Below are 27,931 nucleotides of genomic sequence, written 5' to 3'. Positions count from 1 at the left end.
CCCCCCCCATGCAGACAGAAGCAGGTTCAACGTTTTTAAAGAATAAATACATTTTAATTGTGTTTCTTGAATAGTTTTTGATTAATTTACAGGTCATTTAAACATGCCATTATACAGAAAAGTTTGCTTCCTATAGGACTTTTCATATTTACTTTGCCTCAAAGTCTGTTACAATCATTATTTTTGTTTGGGGTTTTGAAACCTAAAGTGATTCAAACAAAACAAACAAAGTTTTTAGAACATGTCTGGTAATATTCACAGAGGCGTTGTTTTACTGTCATTTGATTTAGTTGTTGGTGTAAAGCAAATTTGCACCATGTTTTTCACATTCTTTGTCCCATTTGCATACTTGGCGTCATTATTAAAAATAAACTTGTTTTTTTTTCTCCATTAAGAGGACTACAGTGATCTTTCCAAAACCAACATAGGAGAAAGAGGATATGTTTAGCTTTTCATTTCTCCTTGATAGATGTCATGAAAATGTCACTTTTTCAGATTTTTGCAAAGGCACACACATAGAAGAGACTGCTGGCTGCAATGGGTCTAAATACAAACATTTATTCTCCAGTAGAAACCAGAAGCAGACAATTGAGCCTCCTGCTTGAAGATGTTAAGTGCTGTGCTACAGTATAGCAGGGTGTAACCCACTGTTCAACTCGTAAAAACCAACAGATTGGCTCAATTAGTTTGGCAGAATGGACATGAGCAGTGTTTACAAAGGATTCTGTGCCTCAGGCTTTTGACCATTTAACTCTGTGCTAACAGTGGCCCATTCACACGTTCAGCCCCTCGCCAAAACCGACATTGGCGTGCTCATTTAAATATACGTGTGGTAACAGCATGCTAAATGCAACTTTGGTACATAACCATTTTGTTAGATGTATTTTTCTAAACCAGGAAGATGTAGATTATGTTATTTACAGGCCTTGACATTGGCCTTTTCCTTCACCACAGATTACATTAAAAGCTTGATAGACCTTCAAATGATACTTGGTGCTTGTCAGCTGGGTGGTAGAAAAGGCCAAATGGCTAACATCAAGATGGATTTACTTGATGTGGTGTGAGTAAATGGTAAACTGTAGTAGACCGTTTTTGTCTGAAAAATAAGTCTCACGTTTGACTAAGTGTGTTATTCTGCCTGACTGTTGTTTAGTTTTAGAAAATGTATAGTTGAAACTGAATTCTTAGCTGTGCTGTAAGTCAAAATAAATCCAGAGGTGATAGCAGTGGGAGTTGATGGAAGTTTGGATGACGTATAGGATTTCCTTTTTTTGTTTTTTTTACGCCTCTCCTGAAAGAACTGGTGTCAATGGAGTGTCTCAAAAGTTCAGTGTCCTTGGATGCATGCTGAAATTTGGTTTTAATGTCTCATAGCTTTACTGCGTAAATCACGTAGCCTGTTGTGAGCGATGAGTCAGAGTTGGGTGTTGATGATGTAAAACAGGCAGAGGCTTTGTTAAGAGGTTGGTTGTGAAATTACTATTTAGACTTTCTGATAAGCTCACAGATAACCAGTGAGAAGTTGTTAAAAAAACTACTACATGAAACAGATTTTCTCAAGAGCTTGCAATACATAGTCAATAGAATACTATTGCTTCATTTTCCTAATCCGATCTCATGTAGAAAATGTGTACATTTGTCCAGGACACTGAAAGTCTAAACATTTGGAATAGTTAATCTACCAGTTCTCGTTTTAAGATCTCTGTGTAGTTAATTTGTTCCTTTTCTGAAATCAGTTTTGTCTCTGCATTTCATCTGTTCATTCATTCAGCTGAATAACCACCCTGTGTGTCATGATAGTAATCCACGAGGAGGCTGGCTAGTTGTGGTATAATCATACTGGCACACTCACTACAGCGTTAAAGTCATTGTTGTCATGGAAAGAGTTAGAAGTTTCGTACTTGAATGACTTGCGACACGCCTGGCCAATTAGCTTGTTCTTGTTTTACAAGCTGTGTAGTTGCTTTCTGTAACAGAAGTCTTCTTTTTTCCTTTTTCATATGTTCATCACACACATTATGCCAAGAACAAATGGATAGTTGGTTTAGCTCACAGTTATGGAGTTGTATTCTATTCCACTCAAGTTATCAACCCCACACATTGTAATAAATAAACTTGTAAATTAAGGTTGCAACAACCATAACACATTTTCCTTGTTGATTATTTTCTCAATTCGTTGTTTGGTCCGTAAGATGTCTTATCAGTGTTTCCTCCGATGCCTTTTGCCACTCAAATTGAACAAGCTGGAATCAGATCATTAATAATCTTGCAGCTCTATTCTCATTGGAGGACTATTTGTAAACCGACTGTTTTCAGGTGGATTACACATTTACCTGAACCATCTTTACAAGCAGATTATTTGCAGTTCAAGTAGTTTACTGAGCATTGTGTAGACCAGCCTAAACCTATTGGAGACTACTTTCTCTATAGGTTATCTCTGTGATCCACTCTCTGTTCATGATGTGTGGGTTTCAATAATGATGGACCTACTGACTCATATTAGAGGGTAGATTATTGTAGCAGTATGATTTGTGGTGAACATTTGGAAACTTCCTCTAGTTAATATTCATTTCTCAAGAAGTCATAGCTGGAAATTGAACCGGAGTTGTTGCCTCACCATTTAAGAGTAATTCTTTGGGACGTTTTTCTTTCAGGATACTGCGCAGTTTGTAGCCATCCCTGTAAAGCCACGGGATAAGAAGTGTGTTTACAGTCTCTCCTCGGCGTGTTTTTATCTTGACTTTTTGTTGTTCTGTTTGCGTTATTAGCAACATGAACCGTGAGGACCGGAATGTGCTCCGAATGAAAGAAAGAGAAAGGAGAAATCAAGAAATCCAGCAGGGAGGAGGAGAGGCCTTTCCAGCAAATTCACCTCTCTTCCCCGAACCCTACAAAGTGGTAAGTTTATTTACCTGTCATTCAGTGTTGACATGTAGTTGATTAGTCAATTTATTTAGAAGTAATCACGACAGGAAGTGAGAACTGACCATAGTACAGTTTAGTCATCATACCTTCGTCAATTGTGCTTGCTTTACTCAGAAGAATGTTTAGCTACAGGCTTCTGTGGCAAAGTTGGAAACACTCTTTGCTTTGCGTGTCTTTGTACACATGTGAGTGTGTGCACACATTATGTAACACATGTTTGACTGCATTCCTGCATTGCTACAGTCTGGAAAAAAAACGATCTGTTGTAATTCAATTACTTGATGTCCGTTCAAGTTGTCAAGAATTGCTTATATCTTTTCCTTTTTTTAACAACGATCTTCAGGATCCTGCAGATTTGGTTTTGTTTATGGTTTGTTTGATGAAGGCTTAACAGGGTAAACTCTCAAAATGCTTTCATATCCATGCGGGACATGTTGGAACAGGCTCTACTGATGATGACAGTCCTTTTTCTTTCTTTTAACCAGATGATCTGGCACACATTCTGAGCTGTAATTGGCTGATCTGTGTGCAACGCAGTATGTGGTGGTGTTACTCATATGTATTCAAAAAACATACCGGATGATTCTCAAAAAACGTGTCGTGAATTAAATTTAGATAATGTTATCTCCAGGGTATTTAAGCTATTGACTAACTGCACAAGATACTAAAGCTCTAAACTGAAAACACCTGTCTTCAGTTAGGTGTTTGGTAGTGCAGCTGAAGAAGGTAAACATGAGATCACTACACTCCCCTTTCCCCCGCGTGTCTTCCTTCTGTGCTCACAGAAACACATAGATGTAGGCCTGCCAGTTCCCACCCGGCCACTATAATTGTAAAGAGGATTTGACTTCTCTAAACTGGTCTAATCTTTGCCACTAACCAGATTTTAGCCGAGGCAAGTGGCTCCTCTCCTAGCTACAGTGAGCCATCAAAGCGGCACAGAGGAATGTGTCCTGACAGGTTGGGAATAGAAAATGGGAGCCGAGGTGAGCGATGAGTGCTGGCCCGTGTGTTTTGAACCAAAACAAAGTGAAAGGTAAAAAGCTGACTTTGAAGAAGGAAAAAGCCCTTGACATTTGCACAGGGCAAATAAGCTTTATGGTGCATGTTTGTTCTTCGGTCTTCAGAATCTCTAGCCCGGGTTCGTATTTGTTTGTTTTGAACGCTTGGAAAAGGCTTCATTTGAGCAGTTATGTTTCTGAAGGTTAGGGTTCCCCTTGAATCTGAATATACTTGCTTGTTTTTTTTATACGTTAATTGGGTTTTCATATACACTGTCACTGAAGTAACAAAACAATCATTTAAATAAAACTATCCCATCTGCAGATTTGTCTCATTGCATCTCACACCAGACGGAGCAAATCAGAGCTAGCTAAGCTTTTATGAACCCTGAGCAAAACAAAGGTTAATATGAACAGCTGTTCAAATAAACAAAGTAACATTATGCTTTGATTGCAGTGGGAACACATTTTGTAAACTCTTTTTTTGAACAATTGGGATTTAATGATAAAAGTTTGAGTGAAGGTTTAGATACCTTGAATGAGTCTCTTTAAGAAGACTGTGTAGTACAAAAACAAAAATGGAAAAAGCCTTCTGTTTGAGTCACTTGCTCTTCTACACTTTCCATCTCTTCTCGGAGTCTTATGTAAGCTTCAGTTTGACTTTTTTCCTCCATCTCTGTCATGCTTCACTAAGTGGAGGTTTACTGTGTTCTGCAGGCCATGTGTGCATGCAGCTGCAGCTGTGGCCTCCCAGATGTAGACCAGCAAAGCTGTAACAGTTTTATGGTGCAGAGTTCACCACTTCTTACTCAGCTGCACAGAATAAAAAAAGGAAAAGATCTGTTAAAAGATAAACTTCGACATTGGTATTTTGTTACAATAGAGCATACCGAGTGTATAAATATATATCGTGATTATCGAATGTGCGTGTTTGTTAATAGTGCCAAGATCTAGTTGGCCAAAACAAAGAGAAAAAAAAAAATCACAGATCCATTCAATACATTAAAGCTGTCCTTTTACTGCATTTTGAGAACCACCAAGACTGGGCTACATTTTACAAGTAACAGATGAAAAAATGATTTCATGGGTTGGCATCTTGCAAAGACAGCAGATAACTTGGAGAGAGATGGCAATTAGTGTTTTGATCTTTTGTAATTTACTGTTTGAAGTATTGAAATGTTGGAAAGGTTAGTTCCCTGGCTAGCAGGGAAGAACTGTCCGAGGACCGGGGACTGTTTGCAGGGCAGGAACCAAAAGCTCAACACGGTTCATTTGATCAACATGGAAGTAAAGTTCCTGAGTTCCTAGACAGGGTCCTGAGAAAGTTTCTAAAAAAGGAAACGAGCTGTGCACAACAACCTGTAGTTATACACTGTTTCCAGGAACACATTCTTATTTTTACAGACTGTTTTTCTTCTGCCAACACACTACAGTGTTGCAGTCATTCTTCTGTAAACAGGGAACAAACTGTGTAATGATTCAGGTGTTTTTAATTTACTCCCTTTTTGTTTTTATCCTTATCAGCCAACATGTATAGGTGCCATACTTTTGTCCTTTCAAGTACTTGCATAATGTTGTTTACAAAAAGCTAAGGGTTTTGCTGTTCAACTGGAGATTTATTAATATCCTAATGCAGCACGTCATCACTGCTCTCACTACAAACAACCCCCCATAAGAAAATGGATGATGCTTCACTTCACCAGCTACACACGTGTGAGGCAGGCCGTGCTAGCAGTAGGTAGTGGTGTCTGCATGTTATGACCAAGCTAGTTAAGATTTCCAGCTACAGATAACGGCTTGTGTTTCCTCACCCTCTGCGTGAATCTGTCAAACAAAACGGGAGGTCTGAGGCTTCATGTGAAACTGGATATTGTGCACTGAGCGTCACGGCTGATTGCTAGCAGGTCGGCTGGAACCTGTGGCCTCAAAGTGATTGATTAACCTCTGTGTGGGGACTCTGGGTAGTCTCTTATCTGTGTTAACTGATAGGTGTGGACTCTTGTGAGCCCGTGTTGAACAAGCTAGCCACGTGATTGGCTGTTCCCTACGTTCAATCGATTATTTTCAAGGAAAAACTGACGACACGTGCTCTAGGATATAATTGGTTTCTTCCTTTCGTCAGATGCAACTCTACTTTTCAACGGTGTTCTTTTTTATTTAGTGATTTAAAGTTTTCCTTTGTTGCAGTGATGCATTTTCTCCATTTTCAATGTTTTTGATGCAAAGCAATTAACCCAAGTGTTGAACTTGTGCCCATAATGACTGTTTTCTCTGCCCCCTCTTCTCTCCTGTCTGCCTTTCCTCTGTTCATTTGTTCTCAATGGTTTTCCCCTTTTTTTTTTTTTTTTCTACGTCTGTCTTGTTTTTTTTCTTCTTTCATCATCATCATCATCATCACACTGTCCTCTTTCCCACATCTCCCTCCCCCTTTCTCTGCTTCTCTCTTCAGTCCAGCAAGGAAGATAAACTGTCAAGCCGTATTCAGAGCATGCTGGGCAATTACGACGAGATGAAAGAGCCGATTGGTGACACACTTCCTAAGCTTGGCGGTAAACCTTCTAACAGCTCGTCTTCCTCTGAGGAGAAATCGGGCCCACCTTTGTTTGGGGGGGACCAGCGTGCCGTCGGTAGCGGTGGCAGCAGCAGCAAGTGGACTCCTGTTGGCCCCGCAGCAGGTGGATCTTCATCCCAGTCTGGGAAACGCTCCGGACTTCAGGGCGGGCACGGCAGCCAAAGGGGCAGCGGCAGTAGCGGCGGCAGCAGCAGTAGCCAAAGACACGGAGGGGAGGTGCGGGAAAAGAAGTCGAGTAAACACAGCGGAGGGTCAGAGCACTCAAAGTCACACACATCAAGTCCGGCCAAGGGCTCTCTGAGTTCCTCCGGCAGCAACAGCCACTTGCGGGGCTCCTTGTCCGCCGAACAGCATCACAGTAAAGAGCGCTACCGCTCCAAGTCCCCGCGAGACCGAGAGGCCAACTGGGACTCTCCCTCACGGGTTCACACCTCCTTCCCCACTGGACAGCACTCGAGTCAGGCCTTTCCCCCGTCTCTCATGTCCAAGCCTGGCTCCATGCTGCAGAAGCCCACAGCGTATGTGCGGCCTATGGACGGCCAGGAAACGGCGGAAACCAAAAGCTCACAAGCAGAAAGCTACAGTGGACAGTCGCACAGCAGCACCATGGGAGAGATGAAGTCTAACAGCAAGGCCTCACTTTCCAAACTCAAGATCCCTTCACAGCCTGTGGAGGTAAGGCTCATCTACAGGCTTTTCATTAAGGGGTGTTCTGTTTTTTTATGTGGCACTTAGGATCAATTAAATCAAAGTTCCTATGATAGTAAACGAACCTCAAGAAAAGCTTTGATTGTAAAAGGAAGTAGTGCAGCCGCAAAATCTATTGTAGCAGAAGTTTCATGTAGGGTATATAGACTGTATAATGGAAATGAATATATTAGCTCTCAGCATGCTGCACTTGGCACATTTGAACTTCTAGTCCCATAAAATGCCTTTGCCATTGAATGACTCGTGCCACTTAAAATGGAAGCTGCCTTTCACCCACTGCAATGACCATCCTGTTGTTCATAAACACGTGTTGATTGAGATGTTTCTATCTTCAGGGATCTGGTGATGCCAACTGTGTCGATGAGATTCTGAAGGTATGTAAATGTTATTTTGGTTAAAAACTTCCATCAGTCCATCATGAGTATTCAGAGAAAAGCCTTATGCTGGAGTCAATGAAAGAGCATTACTCGCACCTTTCAACTCATTTTCACATTTTTTTCCCCGTGTGTTTTTTCTTCCTTTCTTTCAGGAAATGACTCAGTCGTGGCCCCCTCCGCTGACAGCCATACACACCCCCTGCAAAACAGAGCCCTCCAAGTTTCCATTCCCCACCAAGGTCAGCATAGCACCAGTCCCTGTGTGGAATGACTGTGTCATGATGAATAAGGTTTAAGCTTTAGTTGGTTGTATAGGGCAAACAGACCTTGGTAAAACAATGCAGAGAAACAGCATGCGTTTGTTGTGTTATACAAACTCAAATTGACGTATACATATGTAATGTAATAATTGAAATGGTTAAAACACTTTTAGGTGTTTATTTGATGCTTGCCTGTCAATATAAACAAGCAGAAACTAGAGGAAAGATAATCCTGTTTCATTTAGTATTCACTTCTACAAATGCATTTTATAGCTTCATGAAAATAACTTCTATTTTCTTTTTTTCCCTTAGGAATCTCACTCTTTTCCAAGTGGACACAGTGAGTACAACACACACTTCTTATTCAAATACAGTATATTTAAGAAAAAAACATATTTATGCAAATGTATTTCATATGTTTGCAAATCCTCATGAGGTTTGTTTGTGGGTTTTTTTTAGAGCGAGGAAGTTCTTCAAAGAGCTCCAGCAGCCACCAGTCTAAAGCCTGCGAGGAACAGCCCACGTAAGTGCTTCATCTCTTCCTCACTTTGCTCTTCCTCATCATAGTTTTGCCACCATTCATTCAGACAACAGAGTAAGAGACTAAAACAAGTTGTTAAAGTAAGACATATTTAGTAACCACACATGCATAGATGGCCTCCAACTGCAGCAATTCCACTTCTGTAATACAATAGAGATTTCAGTGAGTTTTATGCCTGTATCTCAGTATGCTGGAAGACGACCTGAAGCTCAGCAGCAGTGAGGACAGTGATGTAGAACAGGAGTCTGCCAAGAACGCCTCAAGGAACACATCAGCAAGGTAAAGCACAGAGTACTTTCACTTGAATTTGAATACAGAGTTGTTGTTGTTGTGATTGTGGCGGGGACATAGGAGGAGTTTTGAGGCCATGGTGGTTTAGTGTCAGCTTACAATATATTCAAAGGGATTGGTGATGGTATGTTCTTTAACTTATAAGATATGGGGCAAAAGTTGGTTAGCTTTTTTTTATTGTTGTTCCCATTTTGTTCCCTTGTGGATATTATTGGTTTGAAAATAAATGTAGGTTTTTTTTAATTGATTTAAAATACCACAATTAATCAACTGATGTTGGAGGTTTTCAAACCTCAAAGTTTGAGACTATTGCTCTTTTTGTTGGTTTGGCAGGGATTCACTTTACAGGGTATCTCCACAGGGGCTTGTTTAATTAGGTTAACACTCATTCCTACTCAGGCTGATTCTCAATTGGTTTGTTTGGAAAAACAAAGCTACATTATGTGCAAATGATGTAACTCTTGTATTTATATATTTGTAAAGAATAATCCTCAGCTGTAGATCGGTGTTGATGTCCAGAGATAATCAGCATATTAAACACTTACCTAATGTTAACTAGCACAGAGGTGGCGCTCACACAGAGAAACACACACATTTATTTTTGTATGCATCCTTTTAGCTTGCCTTACACGACTTGGACTTTACTGCACACCTTTTACACACTTTGACTCTTTTCCGTGATAACAGCAATAACAGTGAAGGTGCGGAGCAGTCGAGGGATGACTCGAGCAGCCACAGCGGCTCAGAGAGCAGCTCGGGGTCCGACAGCGAGAGCGAGAGCAGCACGACGGACAGCGAGGCCACCGAGCACCAGAGACCCGCCTCCCCTGAGGTAAAGACCTGACAGTAGCTCTGTACAACATGGTAGTGCTGCTTAGAAATGTTACTCTGTATTCCATGCGTAGGATTTGTGGTTGTAATTGTCACAAGGCATTCGTTGTTCTTTCTTCTTGCCACAATGCTATCTTTTCCTACAGGTTTTTTTTGTTTAGGTTTCATGCATGACCATTTTCATTTACTCAAACAACGTCTTCATCTGCTTTCTCTTCAGCCTGAGCAACCTATGGCCAACAAGTGGCAGCTGGACAACTGGTTCAAGAAGGCCAAGCAGTTCTCCCCAGCCTCTCCAGTGGACAACAATGTTCCAACCAAGTGCAAGAAGGAGGGCAGAGATAATGGCTCAGGACGAGGCTATAGCAGCCAGGGAGGGAGCTCAAAAGACTCAGCAGCACCCACCCCGAGCAGGGACCTACGGGCGGCACAAAAGGGTGCAGAGGGTGGCCGTGGGCGGCAAAAATCCCCCGCCCAGAGCGAGGGTGGCACAAGTGCACGAAGGAGTGTGGGTAAAAAGCAGCCCAAAAAGTCTGAGAAGCTCCCAGTGGTGGAGGAGCCTAAGGGTGGTCTGAGGGTGGAGAGTGAGCCGGCCCCCGAGATCCCCCCTAATCGACGCATAGCTGCTACTAAAGGTGTTCGCAAACCAACCATCAAAAAAGAACCCAAATCTTCCCCCCGGCCAACCGCTGCTGCCGTCACCACAACCGCTGATAAACGAAAAGCCAAGGCACCGACGAAGACCTCCCAGAAGTCTCGCGAGTTTGTCGATACGGACTCTTCGTCGTCAGACTCCGAGGGGAACGACAGCATCCCGTCGTCATCACAGACCCCTAAGTACACAGAGAGCATCAGGACCCCTGTGTGTGTGTTTTCTCCAATGGAGGAAAAAGAGCTGCTGTCTCCACTCAGTGACCCTGAGGAGCGTTACCCTGCAAGGCAACCCCAGCAGCAGGTTTTACTAGTGAAGATAGGTTAGTCAAAGCTGCTCATATACTCTCATTCAAATGCTCTCTGCTTTCTATTGTGTGTACTTGTCCAGCTCGAAGCACACACTCCTGAAGCCTTTCTTTTCTTTGGATCACATTGAAGCTTACCCTTCCCTTTCCTTCCCCTTTCTTATAGATCTCAGCTTGCTATCGAGGATCCCAGGGCGGCCCTACAAGGAGCCTGTAGAGATAAAAGTGGAGAGGGACGACTCTCTAGACAGGGACAGCAAAGACTTCAGCAAACAGAGCTCTGAGAAGAGCTCGAGCAAGGGCAAGAGGAAACACAAGGTATGAGACTAATGGATCAAATTCCTCTCTGTATTCTCTGCTGGTTTCATACTAAAAGATATGTCTCGCTTCAAAGAAACCCCCTTTTCAGAGGGTTATATCTTCAGTATGATTATGCACATTATTACTTTTAAAACAGAAGTTGTGTTTTTTCCATTTGAGTGTCCTTCCAACAGAGTGATGTATTTCTTCAAATAACCTCTAAACAGATTATCATTAAAGAAAGAAAATGCCGTCATCCAATAAACAATTGATTCAATTTGGGTGGAGATCCAGATCTGCTTTTGTGATACGTTAGGGTGTAACAGCCAGCTGGAGACCCTTAGGATGTGGTTTGTCCTCTGTAATAATTGTAGTGACTTAGACTCTCTTAGAATCACATCTCTACAGAAACATGTAGACACACTCCTAAATGAGAATCTTTGTGTCTTTTAGAACGATGAAGAAGGCCTCAAGCCAGAGAGCAAGAGATGCAAGCTGGAGGACAAGTCCCTGTCTCATCATAAAAACAGCAGTAAAGAGTGAGTGTTCTTTTTTTCTCCTGGTGTGCATTAACAGTAGAACCCTCTGCACAGCCGGGACACTTGATACAGTAGTACTTGAATTCTTTACAGGCTTCCCATCTTTTTTCTTACACTTTACAAAATAAACCCTAAAACAGAAATGAGCATTAAAAAATAAAATGTTAAATGGGGTATTTTTTTCTGTAACCTTGCAGCCTTTTTAACCTTTATTATTATAAGTGTTTATCTTAAGTGGTAATATGTGACCTGCTCTATCGAAATCAGTCGCATTGACCCGAAGACACATTTTGAGTTGTATACACTGCTGGAAAGAGGATATTCCTAGCTTTCTAATGATATCAGGATTGTTTTTGTACTCCAAATATTAAGCGAAATATGTCACATTAATATAATGACTGTCACCGAGTCATCATTTTGAGAAAAAGATCTTCAAAGTTTTCTCTTCTTCTGGAATCCATCGATCTGATTGATTATTAGCAAATGATCAAAATACTACGGAGGGAAGATATTTTCGTTTGGACTGGTCTGGGAGAAGCTCGTGTGTGTTTGTGTAATTTTGCGTTTGCGTTTGTGTGTATTGCGTTTGTTTCCCTGGGAAAACCCTCACGAGAAACACCGGCTGTTGTTATGCCTGCTGTGACGTTAAGTTACTCCGTTCTCCGCTTGTAATTATGCCGTTACGAGCTACAAAGTTGTATTCATCATCTGAATTTGCCGAAACAAGTTTAATATTCTGAAAGCCAAGACTTTGTTTATTTGAAATCAGATGAAAACAAACTGTAACGGACCCTGCCGTGTTATCTATGATTACTATACGCTTACATTCATAATTTCAGCCGGAGGGAGGGGGAGCGGCGCTGCGGAAGAGCAGATTGCGAGTGGGAGGTGCCTCTTCTTCCCTTCACAAGCTTCAAAAATGTATTTATCGTGTGATTTTGGAAATAAAAGTTTCATATTCTGAAAGCCAAGAATTTGTTTGTTTAAAATGAAACAAAACACCCGAACCCCGAAAAAATTGTTTTTTACGCAAATCCACGTTTATTTTGAAATGAGCCGTTGCGACTTCCGACTGATTTCGATAGAGCGGGTCACATATTACATTTTCTGAGTGTTAATATTCTGTTGAGTTTAGAACTGCAGCAAAGCTTGTTTGTTTAAGTAATCAAAACAAAAATGCTGTGCTCCAATGACAATGAATATCCCTCCAGGTCTAAGAGGTCGTTGGAGAAGAAAGAAGAGCCAGCCCCCTCCCCTTCCATGTCGGGTCTTCAGCGAACGCCCAAGGCAGAACACCCGAGTCGAAAGAGGACAGTCAGCCAGTCCTCTACCTCTTTGTCCAGCGGGACAGGAAGTGGAAAGGAGGGAAGCCTCAGCACCAAGGGCAACTCCTCCTCCAAACACAGAAAAGGAGAGGACAAGGGACGCAGCACACGCGAGGGCAAGGTGAGTGTAACACTATCACCGGGCATTAGCTGTACGTGTTAATAACTGGCAAGCATTGCGGATACCGGCAAGTGCAATCTTTCATCATGTTTGCCAACTGTGCAACATTTCCCCTGGGGAGTTCTGGGAAGAAGGGCTTGTTCCAGAACATCTTCTATATATAGTTCATTCCCATTATCCTTAAGAGCGCACATCATTTCTAGCTCCAGAGACCCTCAATCTCACCCTGTTCTCCATTTTATCGTCCACTTCAAGTCCCCTTTTTCGACCTGAAACTTTATTCCCTCCCGCTTGCTGTCTCTGCAGGAGAAATCCTCAAAGAGCTGCGATAACCAGCTGGCTGTGCCTCCGCTCACCACCGAAGGCTCCAAGGCTCAGAGATCCAAGCTGGTGTTTGAGGACAGGTAAGAAGAGCTCTTTCCACTGTGGATAACCCCTCAGCAGGGTACGCAGAAAGACCTGCTGTGGGGATCTAGAGTTGCCTTTGATGCATAAAGCTGTAGGAGGTTTGGTTGAGGTCATGAATAGATGTGCCTGCATGCAGAAGGGACGGCGTGCATTTCCATTTTAAAAGGCTCTCTGTTGGATCGGTCTTTTTCATGCAGAGGAAAAGAAACGACTAGTATTGTCTTATTTTTGGGGGCTTGATGTAATTCATTTGTAGGTGTAGTTCTGTGCCAAGAGGAAATGAATGTTGAAACCTAACCATCAAACAAGCTTTTCAAAAAATCCAGCCAAGTAATGAACATTTGTTTGACCTGTTTTTAATTTTGTTTCAGGGTCCATTCGGCAGATCACTACCTACAAGAAGCCAAGAAACTTAAACACAATGCAGATGCACTGGTAAGAGCAACAGCCTGAGGACTATTTACCTACAGTATGTAATCGAGAGGCCCCGATGTTACTGCATGCAAAGCAGTGAGAGGAGCGTGTTGTTTCACAAGTTCTAGACCTACAACATCCTGGTGACGTTTTGCATAGAGATTAATGCATCCCGGAGAAACACATTTTATATTCAAGTGACTATGTAGCAATGACGTGCGGTGAGGTTCATGGCTGGTGAGGCACTGACTCTTTCAGAGTCAGATTTACAAATAGGCTTTTTTAGTCTGATGCTTCGATTCATTTGAAACAGACCGTTCAACAAAAGGATACCCAACATCTAAATATTGGATCGTTCTCTCTTAGCAAGATCCCATTTTCATTACAATTGTGGTCTTACCTTGACTTGAAGATGAAGTCCATTTGCCTATCCTTCTGGACAAAAAATCTCTATTACTTTTTTGTAAAAGTCCTCCTTATCTCTCTAGTTTCAAAAGTCTAGTTTGTTGTTTGCGTCTACCGTCTCTGTGTAGAATAACAGTAGCAACAAGAACCTGTGGGCTCATGTGCGCCCCCTTCAGTGCGGCAGAGGTTATGGCTGCCTCCCCTGGTGCTTTCTCATTGCCGTTGTACGATGAGACCAGCGAGCCTAAATATCATATCTATGTGAAATAAGTTATTTAGAGACTATGGATGGCGAGGATAAATGTAATAAAGGGATCTACAAACATTACATTGGTGACCTACAGTGAGATGGTAACAGGCATGCGCTTAGTGCCCGCTTTCCAGACAGTTTCTGTGGGGTGAAACATTCTGAGGTGAGGCAGAGCTCATCTGTGCCTCACCTCACCCCACAGTAACTGGCTTGAGCGCGCTCACAAAATAAGTGGTCGCGCTAAATTAGTGCCCGTGCTCCAGCCAGTTGGTGTAGGGTTACGTGAGGCAGAGCTCGTCCCTGCCTCACTTCTCATCGCTCCCACGTAGCCTAGTTGTAGCGGAGCTCGGCAAATTTGCCGATTTTGACTATAAAATTGGAATTATACAGAAATCACATTTACAACACAGATCATTGGTGAGATTTTATTATTATTTAGTTTTTCTTTAGTTTTTTTCCCGTTACATTGGAGTAACTCTGCCTCCCCTGACTGCACGTTGCTGCTATGTAGTGTGTATTGTACTGGGTGGGGTATATACCTCCGACATAAAGTTTCCGGAGCCATTTTAGTCTCTGTGCTCTCACATTTTGAGCACAATATCGCATAACAAGCAAAAATGTATATAATACTTTTGTTGATGGGTCACTGAAAGATGACCAAAACACGCCTTCGGGCTGGCTTTTAATTTCTGAATTATGTTGTGTTGCTCTTTTAATATATATTTTTTAATTCTTTTATAATGTGTTGCTGTTTTAATAATTTTATATTCTATTCATCTCGTTTCATCACCACTGTAAAGCGTCTTTGAGCACCTGAAAAAGCGCTTGAAAATGAAATGTATTATTATGAACAGGTGACTATTTGTAACTCCTCGTCTGGTGTCAGTTACTTACCTGAGGATTATCACATACCTCACTCTGCTGCATGTTGTTTCCACTCAGAGTCCTTGACAATTTCCTTTGTTACTGTTTTCTTTTGCTTTCCAAATGTAAAAAGTAACTATTAAAAAGTATCATTGGAGAAAAATCTCCAATGATGCAAAAACACACACACATGATATGCTGACAATTAAATAGTTCCTAACATTTCTCATTGTTCTCTCACAAAATATAACTCTTCATTATATCCATTATGGACACTTATTCAATTTCTCTATAATGTACCTAGATCTCAGTTCATTAGCCCACACTACGGTGCATCATTGAGTTTAGCATTTTATTTTTTAAACACAAACAAATTGTATGTATTCCACACAAAATCATACGCAACCATGTCAGCTATGTGACATGCTCAAACCATGTCAAATGAGAAGTCATGTGAGCAACATTTAGACCTGTTCTGCAGCTGTGACAGTTTCAGAAAGGTCTGCGTTATATGAGACTAGTTCATGCTCACTAACACTCAGGATGCCCCTTCAACAGAGATTTTAATGTTTTCTTTGTCCCTGTCCCCACTTTGCAGTTGGATCGTTTTGAGAAGGCAGTGTACTATCTGGATGCCGTGGTGTCTTTCGTTGAATGTGGAAATGCTCTGGAGAAGAGCGCCCAGGAAGCAAAGTCTCCCTTCCCCATGTATGCTGAAACGGTGGAGCTTATCAAGTAAGAACGTAAACCTCTAAATCATCGTCACGCTAAAGGAAAACTCCACCAACTGTACACATCAGTCGTTTTTCAGGTCTTTGGTAGTATTGGCAGCATGCATGAATTGCTTTTGGTCATGTCACCTGAGTCAGCGACAGTTGGGACTGAAGACTACAAGTTTGAGAATAGGGAAGTGCTTTTGCCAGACAACTGTATCCAACTCCTCATCTCTATACATATACTGCAACTACCATAACACCCCCAGATATTCAAATGAACTGTATTTAGTAGGATTAAGTTTAATTGTGGGTATTGTAGGCGCAAGTGTTTGAAAAGTAAGAAGACCGTTTGTAATAATACATTTAAAAAAAGATGCTTTGCACTGTGTCACATTGTTTGAAAAGTTTCTAAATCAATATGAATATTATCACAGAAATTCTTTGTATTAAAAGTTACTTTGACTGAAATAAGTGTTTCTTTAATAACTTGTAAGCTGATTCTACCATAAACCTAACAGTTGTTCTCGCTGTTTGTTCAGATACACTATGAAGTTAAAAAGCTACCTGGCTCCAGATGCTACTTCAGCAGACAAAAGGCTAGCTGTGCTTTGGTAAGTGTGCAAAAGCAATAATGAATTTTATTGTCAGCGGTTTTGCCCATTTCTTAGCCTTCATCTAAAAGTCCTTGCTATTTTATTAAAGGAGAGTTTTAGATCAATATGAACCCATTTCTCTTTACAGCCTACGATGCCAGTCTCTTCTCTACCTGCGGTTATTCAAGCTGAGGAAGGACAGCGCACTAAAATACTCCAAAACACTCACAGAACACTTAAAGGTACTTTTTCTTTTTTGTCCAAGCTATAATCCAGTGTTGCTCGGGGAAACCTTCCAAACCACAGGAGCACAATTTAAATTCCATGAATGTATGTTTCTTTTCTGTCCGTGTGTGTCCTGCTGTGTACATAATGTTCTCCACTCTCATTTTGTTTGGCAGAATTCTCTGAGTAACACCCAGGCTCCCTCTCCTGGAATGGGAAAGTAAGTTGTGTGCTAATTTAGCCTATTGGATTTTTAGATGTGATTGTAAAGGAAACATCTGCGTTGATTGCTAGGAAAAAAAAGTACTTCAAATGACATTTTCCGACATTTCAAAGGTTTTAGAATTTCACAGAAAGTTAATGGAAATACTGTTTTAAAATAATATTATGGACAGAGTTTAACATCTTGTTGGCTTGAAGCTGAGCAGACATGACAATGGATGATTTACAGCTCAGTTTATATTACTGTCATGCGGTCGGGTGTCTTTTAAACATTCTTTGCCTTTGTACCAAACGTGTTTCTGAACCCTTTCTGTTTGTTTCTGTTTGTGTAGCAGCAAGGCAGCAGGCATGCCCTCTCCGGTGTCTCCCAAACTGTCGCCAGGCACAGCCGGCAGCTACTCGTCGGTCAGCAGCAGCAGCAGCGCCAGCTCCTCAGTGACCATACCTCAGCGGATCCACCAGATGGCTGCCAGCTACGTCCAGGTCACATCCAACTTCCTGTACGCCACAGAGGTCTGGGACCAGGCGGAGCAACTGTCCAAGGAGCAGAAAGGTAAACCGCCTGAGAACAGAGGCATGGTTACGTTAATGACATTTACTCAAGCAAGGATGTATAATGACGAGGAGTTTGAGGACACAATATTAGGATCTATGATATTGTTTGTTCCAACTTGAACAGGCCTCAAGTCACTGGCTTTTAAACTGACTCTGTCTCCTCTTTTAATATCTGCACAGCTTACTACCAATACTTTATAACAATACTGCACATATTTTATTATCACGATAATTCTGTCTACTGTACATCGTTTTTTGGTATATCTATATTTCATTTCAATATTTCTCTATATTTTTGATTTTATCGTAGTTTTTTGTTAACTCTTTTGGGCCTTGTCTTACAATGTATCTTCTAACTGTTCATGTATGCACCATATACACCAAGGCAAATTCCTCGTACATGTTCACATACTTGGCAATGAAACGGTTTCTGATTGGCCCGTCTTTGTTTCCCCAGAGTTCTTCTTGGAGTTAGACAAGGTGATGGGTCCTCTGATCTTCAACACCAGCAGCATGACAGAACTGGTGCGTTACACGCGGCAGGGCCTCCACTGGCTGCGACTGGACGCTAAGCTTATTCCTTAGCAGGGACTCCCTCCCTGTGCGCTGCTTCCACACACACACACACACCTCTGCAACATGTGCTCAAAGACACACACGCATGCCCTCACAGACAGACACACATTTAAAGGATGTACTGTACGCACACACACACACACACAGTCCACGTCTGGTCCTCCATGTACACACACGTTGATGAACTTCTCAGACATATCTCCAACACTGTGTCCATTTTCTACACCAGCTTGCCAAAAACACTGAGCAATCCAGAGCATCTCACACCGTCGACAGTCTACACAGGGAGAAGCATCCAAACTGCAGCACAGGAACAAAAAGCTTATGCTTCATATATCGGCATTCATACAATCTTTGAAGGCCATGGTTTTATCTATTCGGCACAGAAGCGCTGGGTGAATTATTTGTTATGGAATCGCTTAAAAATGGGGTTTGGTTTTTAGGCTACTTTTGGCTTTTTAACTTTTTATTTGACTTTGTCTCACCAAAGTACCTCCCATAAACACCAAAGGTGCTTTAAAATGAAGGTTTCTCTTTATCATTTTTGTGCCTTGTATGTGAGCAACAGGAAAGCAGACGCCCCTCATATCTGAATCAATTGTTTTTATTTTCCCTTTAAACTCATTTTATGCATTTTTAAGCATTTTGCAGTTGAAGCTGGCAACATTTATGATTTTAAATTGCAGACTTTCAGTTGAAAATCAAGTCCTGTTAATGTATTTTAGAGCAAAGAGGACGTTGGCCACAAATGAAGCATTACACTATTTTAATTTATCTTTCCTTCAGAAGCGCTGAGCTTATCTTGAAAAATGCCTGAAAGTTTTAAGGCCGGACTGTAGGAAAGGCCACTGTGCACAGCAGATTAATACTTCTGACATGCACATATTTATAAATGTTCTCTTTATCGGTCAGTGTATTGGATTTTTAACAGTGTCATCCTTCCAGAATCACTAACTCCTTTTAAGCCCTGCTAGAAAATGTTGGTCAATTATTACAAACCACTGTACTCCAGTTTGGTGCAAGGAGCAGCATGGCCTCTAGAGGCTGCTAGCAAGGGCTTTTAGACTCTCGACCTTAATACAAATATATCACCTTAATGTTCTCTGTAAGAGGTTTGCGGTCTTTTGAAGCTCCAGAATACAGGTCACTTCCTATAAAAGGTTTCTTCACTCATAGCTACATTGTTCATTGAGAAATATCCTCCAGGAAGAGTCGCATCCAGACAGTGTTATTCTGTTTTTGATCTCCTTTGTTTGCTCAGAGTGTATTTTTCTAAGTAACAGCAGGGAGTGTCTTAAGTATTGAAGTTCATTTCCACATATACAATGCAGTTATTTACATTGCCGTTTATAAAAGCTAGGCCTGAGTGACCACTAATCTGACACAATAAAAGCAAATCCATACGGAAGGAAATACTTAGAGGCAAACTCATCAGTGTTGCTTTTATAGAACAAAGAGTTTTTAAATCTATCATTATATATATATTTCAAAAAAGGACTATAACAGGCCAATAAAGATTTTATTTATATACCAAACAGTTTTTTTTTGTTGTTTTTTTCTCTGGCCAAGCAGAAGTATAACTTTTCAAATGCATTCTTTTAAAACAGGGTTAAACCAAGGGTTATGAGATGCAAAGTATTTGTAATGTAATTTTTCCTATTTAAATTGTATCCATACTTTTATTACAAGATGGTGGATATGAAACATGTCAGCCAGTAGTTAGGCGGAGTAACACTGTATGCCAACTATCCAGATATGAACATTTCTGTTACTAGTTTGACCTTTTCTGGTTGTCATCAAGGGTAAAGTGGTGTTTGTTTGTTTTTTTGAATGAAGCTGTTATGACACTTGGGTGTTTGGTAACACTCAATGACATGAAGGAATGTCCTTTTTTTGTGCTTACTTGTTAAATCACTTCCTTCTAAAACATGCTGGAAAAGTTCAAGCCTGGGTCAAATGGTATTAAAACTATTATTGGTTTATTTTGATAAATGATGGGATCAGTTTGACAAAAAGAACGCAACAGAAGTCTTAACTTTTTAGCACCTTTCTTACATTTTCAATCATAAATCTGGTGCATTTCATCCATCACCCTTTACATCTCAAGACAAAATACATATTAGTAATTGTACTATTTGGCTCAGATTTGACCTTTTTGGGTTATGTTTTGTATTTTTTTTTATCACTGGCTCCCTGGTCTTTATTGTAGGAGGGGATACTGTTATTTCCTCTGGCACTTGAAAAAGAGAAAGCCAGACGAGGTATGATTTTAATCTATGCAGGATTTTTACAACAACAAAAAAGGATCTGTTTCTTTGGAATAAATGAAATATTTTGGCTTGGGATTTTTTTTTCCCAGCTTCTTTCTTTTTCCCGCCTCAGTGAGAAACCTATTGAACTCAAGTGTCCAATGCCTTTAGCTTTTGCAATTTTGTCTACTGGTTTAGTATATATGTGTATATAGGTCTGTTTTATAACCAAACACCGATGGCTTGAGCCATTTTGTACTTAAAGCTGGAGGCCACTTTTCTCATAGGAATTACTCTGTGGGTTTTGCCAGCCCAGTAAATGTCTTCATACACTGGTACACTTTGTAAGTACAGGTCCGCGCCTTGTGTTCCCTACACTATCTTGTAGTCAAATGTACAACATTTAGCATTATAGTAATTTTTAACAGTTTGCTACTCACACTTATTTATTTTTCTGCCCCTTTGCTTAATATTTTTTTCTATTTTGCCATTTTAAGGAGTACCATTTTATGAGATAAGATGATGTAAATGTATCGGGGTTGTTCATGATGAGATTTCCTTGTAAGTAGTAATTAATATTAATTCTAACTTGAAAGAATCCAGGGTAAGATGAGTTTTTTTTGACATTCGGTAGGAAGATGTTAACACTTGCATGTTTCTATTTAAATACAAATGTATAAATTGTAAATATAACATTTCTTTAAGGGTGAATTTCTACTACAGGTTGACATTTTTATTGAAAATTAAAAATGCTGTAAATACATCTTGTGAGATACTTTATGCACATTATTTTTCCTTCTGGGCTTTTTTTGTTCACTTCTTCCAAGCTGTTACAGAGTACATCCGAGTCTCTTAACACTGTATATCACATTGATTTCTCACTCCTTTTTTCTTACCGCTCTTGTATTCTTTGTCTTCTGCTTCATTGTCTCCCAGTACCATGGTCGCTACAAAATCATTAATGTCTCTAAATCCAAGTGCGAATATTTTGTCTTCTCTGTATTTGATATGGAGGCGTGTTCTTTTCATGAAGTGTATATTGTTGATCTCATGGGATGGATGGATGGATGGATGGTGTGTACAGTCTGTTGTTTAAAACCACGTCTGTTTCCTCCTCACGAGAGCAATGTATTTACTATGTGTCCCTTTTGAACAATTGGTCCAACATGTCTTTTGAAACAGGTATTTCTCTACAGGTCAAAACAGTTGTAGCAGTTTATACAGTATGTTGTATAACACCTTTTTTCTAAAAAGTCGTCTCTAAATGGAGGCCAGCAGCATACACTATGTACATTAGTCTAAATTGGATTAGTTTTAAGAGAACTGATGATAGAGATACTATATATGATGGATGCAATATGATTAAAGGTACTCAATGAGTTTGATCTTCAAACTTAGGTTATGTAATTTAAAGCATTCTTGTGAAGTGAGTATTAATTGTGACTAATGAGAGTCTGTCCTGAATATTCTTTGTATTTTGCCGTATTGAGAATAAAATATATATGGATATGTTTAATGGAGTGTTACTCATTTTATTTAAGCAGCTGAAGGTTGTTATTATCGAAAACATAATAACACTTGAGGCATTCATAAATGGTTTATTCTAGTTCAAGATTATTCATTGCAACAGGTGATATTTTGATATATTTTAAGGTCAAACTGAAAGGGGTAGCAAGTTAGACATTGGATATTTTTGAGATGATTTACAGAACAAAAAACTTAACAAACATAAGCAATGATTACTCAGCTAAACATGCTGCTTATCCTCACGTGATCCATAGTGCCACTTGAGGCCAAAACTAAATATAAAATATATATATCATTTTTAGATTAGAAATCTGTTTTACATGGATACACTTATTGCAATGCATTGTATTTCATAAAGGAGTCTTTGGTTTTGTTTTACTTAACTTGGCTCTACACAGACACAACAGGCTCTCAACAGATCCGGCCTGTGATTTACAGTAGCTCTTGAAGAATAAATTGCCACCAAGTGGTCATAAGTTGCTACTGTCGTCTGATCTATTTCAGCCTAAGTGTCATTGGATTTTAATTTCAGTCACTGGGACTTGTATTGGACCGTCTTAGTCGTTATATTTTAAAAAGTTTCCTGGATTGCATATCTTAAAAATGGCTATCCTGTACCTTTCAACAAAAAAAGAGCACTTTCCAATAAACAAAGGCTTGCTTTAAAGTCTGACTGTACAGTACAATACAGTTTACAGAGGATAAATAGTCATTGCCAACTGAAGAAAACGTATGGTCATTTAAATATAACCTGGATCCTAGTTATCTATATATTTTTTGACACTTAAAACAATGCTTCGCCCCAAATTATTATATTATACTAGTTATGATTTGAAAAATAATGATGTAAATACTTTGGTATATTTGATGCTAATTTGATGTTAATCTAATGTAGGCCTATACGCTTTGTAATTGGAACATAATTTGACCTTGCACTAAAATAAAATATATCAAATATATTTTAACTGTAAAATAAATAATGCCTGCTGATTAAAAGAATATTACTTCTAACCACCTGTGTCATCCACACATTTTAGCTTCATTTGTTTGCCTGTTTCAATAAGCAATGGATGGTGCTTAGTAAATATTTGTGCATGAATGAAACAAAGGTATTCAGAGAAGTTTATATAGCTTTGCATTGCAGAGCCTCTTAGAAATGATTAGCTCCTTCCAATCCACATTGCGCTGCCCTGAGAACATTTTATGTAGACTCTTTGTTGTGTCCACTTTTTATTTTATTTTGTGTTATTCTAGTCAGTTTTACTTGTATGATTTGTAAATATTATAACGTTCGTTTACTCCTATCAAATGTATCTTTCAGTGAGTTCAGTAAAACAGTTAAACTGGCACTGTTCAGTTTTGGCTTCTGCCTCTTTCCAGTGAACTGAAGAACATAAAAAACAATACAGAGAAATCCCCCTTTTCACTATTCCGCCATTAACACGGATGGACCAATGGGGTGTCGTGTATTCCCAAAGGAACCGCCTCCCGCCTCATCTGATTGGTCGACGTTATCCTCTGTTACCTTTCATCCGATTCTCTCCCTCTCTGCAGGGAATAAGGTAAGCTAACTGCGAGCGAAGGAAAAAGGAAAGCTCATTGCCCAGGCGACGAAGCACGTTACTACAAAAAAGTGAAATTAATCCGTTAATTTATGTGTTTTTTCTCACCGTTATCCACTCGAGAAGTGAAAACACACCCGAAAAGAAACAAGGAGTACAAGTTGAAAACAGCCAAGTGTTTGGAAATAAGCAGGTACGTAAAGGGGACTTTGGTAGCAGCAGGTGCATCTAGTATCGCCGTGGCTGTTCAGTTTCGGTTGTCAACTGTCAACCTGTTGCTTACTACTTCTACTAAATATAGCTTTATGAAAATATGTTGTTTTCAGCATCTCTTTGTATCTGTAGTTTTAAAGTTGTGATGCTTCTCGGTTTAAAAAACCCCCCTCCTTTTGACTGAGCAATGCATGCGCAAACGAATGCTGTCATTGGTTTTTGAAAATCAGAAATAATTTAATAATCCAACTGGGAAATTGGTTTTCAACATAGAATTGATATTTAATTGTATTTCCAACTTCTGCCTAAGTAGACCTGTATGAACGTTTTGTAATTTTGTATGTCTTTATTTTCGTGTTTAGTGCAGTAGTTTGGCTGCCTTTTATATGCGTTTCCCTATAGACGTTCACATAATCCCAATAGTTTACAATGGATACAATTTAAATTAACTAAATGAATCATATCAAACCTTATATTTAAATGTTCCAGTGATAGAAGCAATTTAACTTCACCTTGTTCTCTGAGAAAACAATTACCATATTGATTGATGTTACACATGACTTGTTGTAATTGCAGCCCTGTAATGGATACATAATGTGGACTAGAGACACACAGCAACCCAAACCACTGTTGTCACCACATTTAATTTCCATTTTCATATTTTCCATGTTGCACATTACCCATGCAATGCCTGTTGTTTGACAGTAGTGTGAGAACAACACGGTATTATTTTTTCCTAACCTTATCTCCTCGCCTTAAATTGATACCTGGCCCTGAATTATGCACAGGAGAGCCTTTCTACCTAATGACTGGCCTATGTTTTATTTAAAGTGGGGACAAAAGGCGCCCGTGGCTGTGGCGGTGTTGCTTCGGGGGAAACCAGACACTGGTGTTTTGTGCTGTCGTTGAAACTGAAGCACTCATGCGGTACATTGGTCAGATGGTGGGAGCAGCAGGAGCACACTGGCCTCTCTGTGCTGCTGCTGGATGCCCTGCTGCACCCACAGACTGACCTGAAGGCTGCTAAGAGCGCCTTATTGAGACATTTGTGCAGAGAAGACGTGCGTGTAGGTGTAATGCATGTGTATAAACACAAAGACACAGACAATTCATGTGCACTGAGGCAAAGAAACTAACAACATGCATCCACCTTCTGCACACAGATGCCCACATTAACACCTGTTGATTCGAAACTCAACACATGTCACTCTGCGGGGAGAGTCATGCATCACTGGTGGTTGTTAGAACTCATCTAATGCAATACACAAAGACAAAACATTCAAACATGTGGCAATACACACATGTAGTGGTAGCTGCATACAGGTGATTGTGTGTATGATGGTGTGAGTAAAGGTGTTGTGTGTGTATGCAGGATGATTTAAAGAACAAAAGACGCCGGATACAAAAGAAGAAAATAGAAGGGTAAGGTTATAAAATAGAGGAGGGTCACAAAGCCAAGGGCCATGCATGTAAACGTACCCGGCAGGATGAAACGTGAACTCTTTCTCTGCATTTACGTATGGCTGTGTCTCTTTCCTTCAGCCCCTAAGGTGATAGAAAATGTGTTCACAGTATCGAGTGTTGCCGCAGAAAAAAGGAGTTTAACAAAATAAAATATGATTGAACAGTGAAGTCATTTTTGGACATTATAGATTTAAAAGAAGCAATAAGTTAGGGGTTAGAGGCTAGGAGTGGCATGTGCTGGTCGCTCATTTAACATTGGAAAAGTGTGTTTGGGTTTTACATGGATGTTTACATTCTTTTAGTGACCTTTCACCCAGCCCACCTCTGCAAGGATGAACGAACAGGTTTGGCTACGTGAGCCAAAATGAGATGAGGTCCAGATACGTACAGGTGAATTCTGCAGCCATTACAAACTGCTTGCAAACATTAAATGAATACACACTTAAAATGTGTGATTTCATAAAAAATGACTTTATCTAACGTCCTAATGGCGCTATAATTAAATCATTATCACTTTGAGATCTAGTCAAGGTGTCACAGTGAGACAATGGTCGAGCATGAGGCAGGAAGGTGTCGTAGTTAAACCATTTTTTACTTTCTGTTGTTCTGGTCTGTGATGTTTGCTTTTTCCTGTTATCGAAGTTATTCCACCTCTTCCTTTGTACCGGCATGAGGTGAGGCTTTCACTGGCATTGTTGGTTTCAAGGAAATAAATGGTTTAAGGAAATAGCTTTGAATGAATCATCCTAAGGGATGGGGAATACAGTGTGTTTTTTTAACGTGGAAATTATTGACTCAGACCGTAATCAGATAAAAAAGGAGGATTTGTAATGCTACTATGTACAAACCACTAACAGCTTGATCAGGATTTAAATCAACTGATGTGATCAACTACAAGCAAATGTTGTATGCATTGTTATTGAGGAAAGGGAAGATTTAATTAACAGGAATAACAACGCTTGATAAAGGTATATTTTAGCCCCCCCAAAAAAGGTGCTTGTAAGTTAGAGCTGCAAACGAAATACTTCTCAGCTGACCAAAGTCCAACACTCCCGTTATTACCAAAGCTTTAATGAGTAATAAAGTTAGACTACAGGGTGACGTATTTGAGAAACTCTAGAGGACTTAACGTCATGCAGAAGTACACCAAATATTAAAAGAAATGTGGTACACCATGTTGATGCTATAGCTAATTAGACTGTAGCTAGCATAGAGGCTAGTTAGCATGATGTGTGTCATTCTGTGTCATTTTGTGTAAGTCATCGTGACATCATTTTCTATTTTAAAATACGGCCTTGGACAGGTTGATAAGGTGACGGGTCAACATTGCAGTGCAGGGGTTCAGGTACGCTCAGGTCGGATGAGATCATTGTAGGATGGTCTGTTTAAGCGCTGATAAGATCACAGTGGAAGATTTGTTTCTCTACAGTCAGAGCACAGAGGAGGAAGACAGAGGCCATGCCATGATCAAGTTAAAATGTTCCCACAGGATTAATAAGTGATAGGTTTTAAAAGTAGAGAATGTGTGGTTGCTGTAGCAGGAAGGCATTGTGAAAACATTAATATGGAATATGTTCATTCACTAGATGATCGGGATTAAAGCATTAATTTTCTGAAATACTTCCACAAAAGTAATACCTGTGACTTTGTTTTTTTTGTAAGTTAAAGAGGCATAAGCAAAGCGGCTCAGTATAGGAACCTTTGGTATGAACATAAAATCCATAATCACTTTAAAGACTAAACTCCTAATGTATTAACATGACATATCCATGACTGCTGAATGTACCCTGTTACAAAATTGGTTTTTATTTGTTGTGTCTCCTATTGGAAAACACTATCATAACACCCTCCCGTCTAATCGATTTGTCACTCATTAAATGTAAAAAAAGACATTCACAGTCCTATTTGATTCTCTTTCACCACCTTTTGTATGGGGTCTTTTCATCAGTTGTAACTTAAGAGTTATATTTCTGCATGCAGGGCCAGGGGGCTTTTTCTTTCTTGTATCTTGGATTTGACCGCAGACTGCAGTTGTGAGTTATTGTCAGATCCTCCTTCTTTTGTCCCGGGCCCAGAGAGGCCTATAGAGCAGATGGATGAGAAGGAGACAAATGGCTGACAGAGGTTATCACTGCCTAATACGAGACCCCTGAGGCCAGCCGGGAAGTGTGTATGGTTATGTGTGTCTGTCTGGTTATCTGACAGGACCACACCTACACTATTGTACAGCACTATAGGACCCTCACTGGGAAATGGCAGTGTCATATGTCATGCAAGTATGTGTGAGCAACCTAATGTGTAGGAAGTTCTCTACTTTATTAGAATAATAGACAGAAAACACAATTGTTGTAGCAGCAGCTGCAGTTACTATAAACAACACTCTTTAAAGGTGCCCGGAGTTTTCTTCCACATAAACAAAAGCTATGTTTGCATTTAGCATTACCTTACCTAAACAAGGCCTTAGGAAAGGTAAGGTAAGGTAAGGTTGTTGAGAACAAACAACCGTGGGAATAAATGGATCGTCTTCTTTTGGAAATCTGCATTCTAGCCTTCTATGGTCTTCATTATTCTACCATTTACAGATATTTACTCATGTTTCTATTTTCACATTAACTTTTTAATATTAATTAATTAACAAGTTTGCTATCTCAATGGACTTTTGACAATAGCAGAACAAGACATCATGTAAAAACCATCAGTACACTTATTTCATACTGATGTTAAAGTATTACAAATATTCATGTTAATCAATCAAAAATAAGGCTTATAAGAAAGAAAAACTCACTTTGTCTGAGACTGTAACTGTAATACTGTAATTTAGACTACAGGGTCCTTCATCCGAAAGTGTGTGTGTGTGTGTGTGTGTGTGTGTGTGTGTGGTGTTTGCACACGTTAGCATCATGCTAGCCGCCGGATAGCGAGATTACTAGAGGCTGGT

At 40.0% G+C, this 27,931-nt stretch overlaps 2 protein-coding genes across 4 annotated transcripts in view; both read left to right on the top strand.

Moving 5' to 3' along the window:
* aff4 (AF4/FMR2 family, member 4) overlaps positions 1-21,743 on the top strand; it is a 31,914-nt gene extending 10,171 nt beyond the window's left edge. For 2 of the 3 annotated variants that reach the window (XM_010779272.1, XM_010779270.1), the window contains exons 2-21: positions 2,769-2,898; positions 6,376-7,173; positions 7,542-7,580; positions 7,736-7,822; positions 8,156-8,183; positions 8,303-8,366; positions 8,571-8,663; positions 9,363-9,507; positions 9,727-10,480; positions 10,632-10,783; positions 11,219-11,304; positions 12,516-12,750; positions 13,057-13,154; positions 13,530-13,593; positions 15,690-15,826; positions 16,347-16,418; positions 16,549-16,642; positions 16,802-16,845; positions 17,180-17,400; positions 17,860-21,743. In XM_010779272.1, coding sequence (XP_010777574.1) covers positions 2,773-2,898; positions 6,376-7,173; positions 7,542-7,580; positions 7,736-7,822; positions 8,156-8,183; positions 8,303-8,366; positions 8,571-8,663; positions 9,363-9,507; positions 9,727-10,480; positions 10,632-10,783; positions 11,219-11,304; positions 12,516-12,750; positions 13,057-13,154; positions 13,530-13,593; positions 15,690-15,826; positions 16,347-16,418; positions 16,549-16,642; positions 16,802-16,845; positions 17,180-17,400; positions 17,860-17,987 — 3,465 coding nt within the window. In that variant the 5' untranslated portion in view covers positions 2,769-2,772 and the 3' untranslated portion in view covers positions 17,988-21,743. The remainder of the gene's footprint in view (positions 1-2,768; positions 2,899-6,375; positions 7,174-7,541; positions 7,581-7,735; positions 7,823-8,155; positions 8,184-8,302; positions 8,367-8,570; positions 8,664-9,362; positions 9,508-9,726; positions 10,481-10,631; positions 10,784-11,218; positions 11,305-12,515; positions 12,751-13,056; positions 13,155-13,529; positions 13,594-15,689; positions 15,827-16,346; positions 16,419-16,548; positions 16,643-16,801; positions 16,846-17,179; positions 17,401-17,859) is intronic. The other variant, XM_010779271.1, reaches the window with a different exon arrangement.
* Positions 21,744-23,342: 1,599 nt separating this feature from the next.
* The window catches only part of shroom1 (shroom family member 1), a 33,163-nt gene continuing 28,574 nt past the window's right edge, over positions 23,343-27,931 (top strand). The window contains exon 1 of the mRNA XM_010779273.1: positions 23,343-23,509. The gene's annotated coding sequence lies outside the window, so the exon portion shown is untranslated. The remainder of the gene's footprint in view (positions 23,510-27,931) is intronic.

This window comes from Notothenia coriiceps, unplaced genomic scaffold (genome assembly GCF_000735185.1).
Source record: "Notothenia coriiceps isolate Sejong01 unplaced genomic scaffold, NC01 NC01_scaffold00020052, whole genome shotgun sequence".
NCBI classification, from domain to species: Eukaryota; Metazoa; Chordata; class Actinopteri; order Perciformes; family Nototheniidae; genus Notothenia; species Notothenia coriiceps.
The sequence above is the reverse complement of the archived record's forward strand: the minus strand, read 5'-3'. Positions and strand labels throughout refer to the sequence as shown.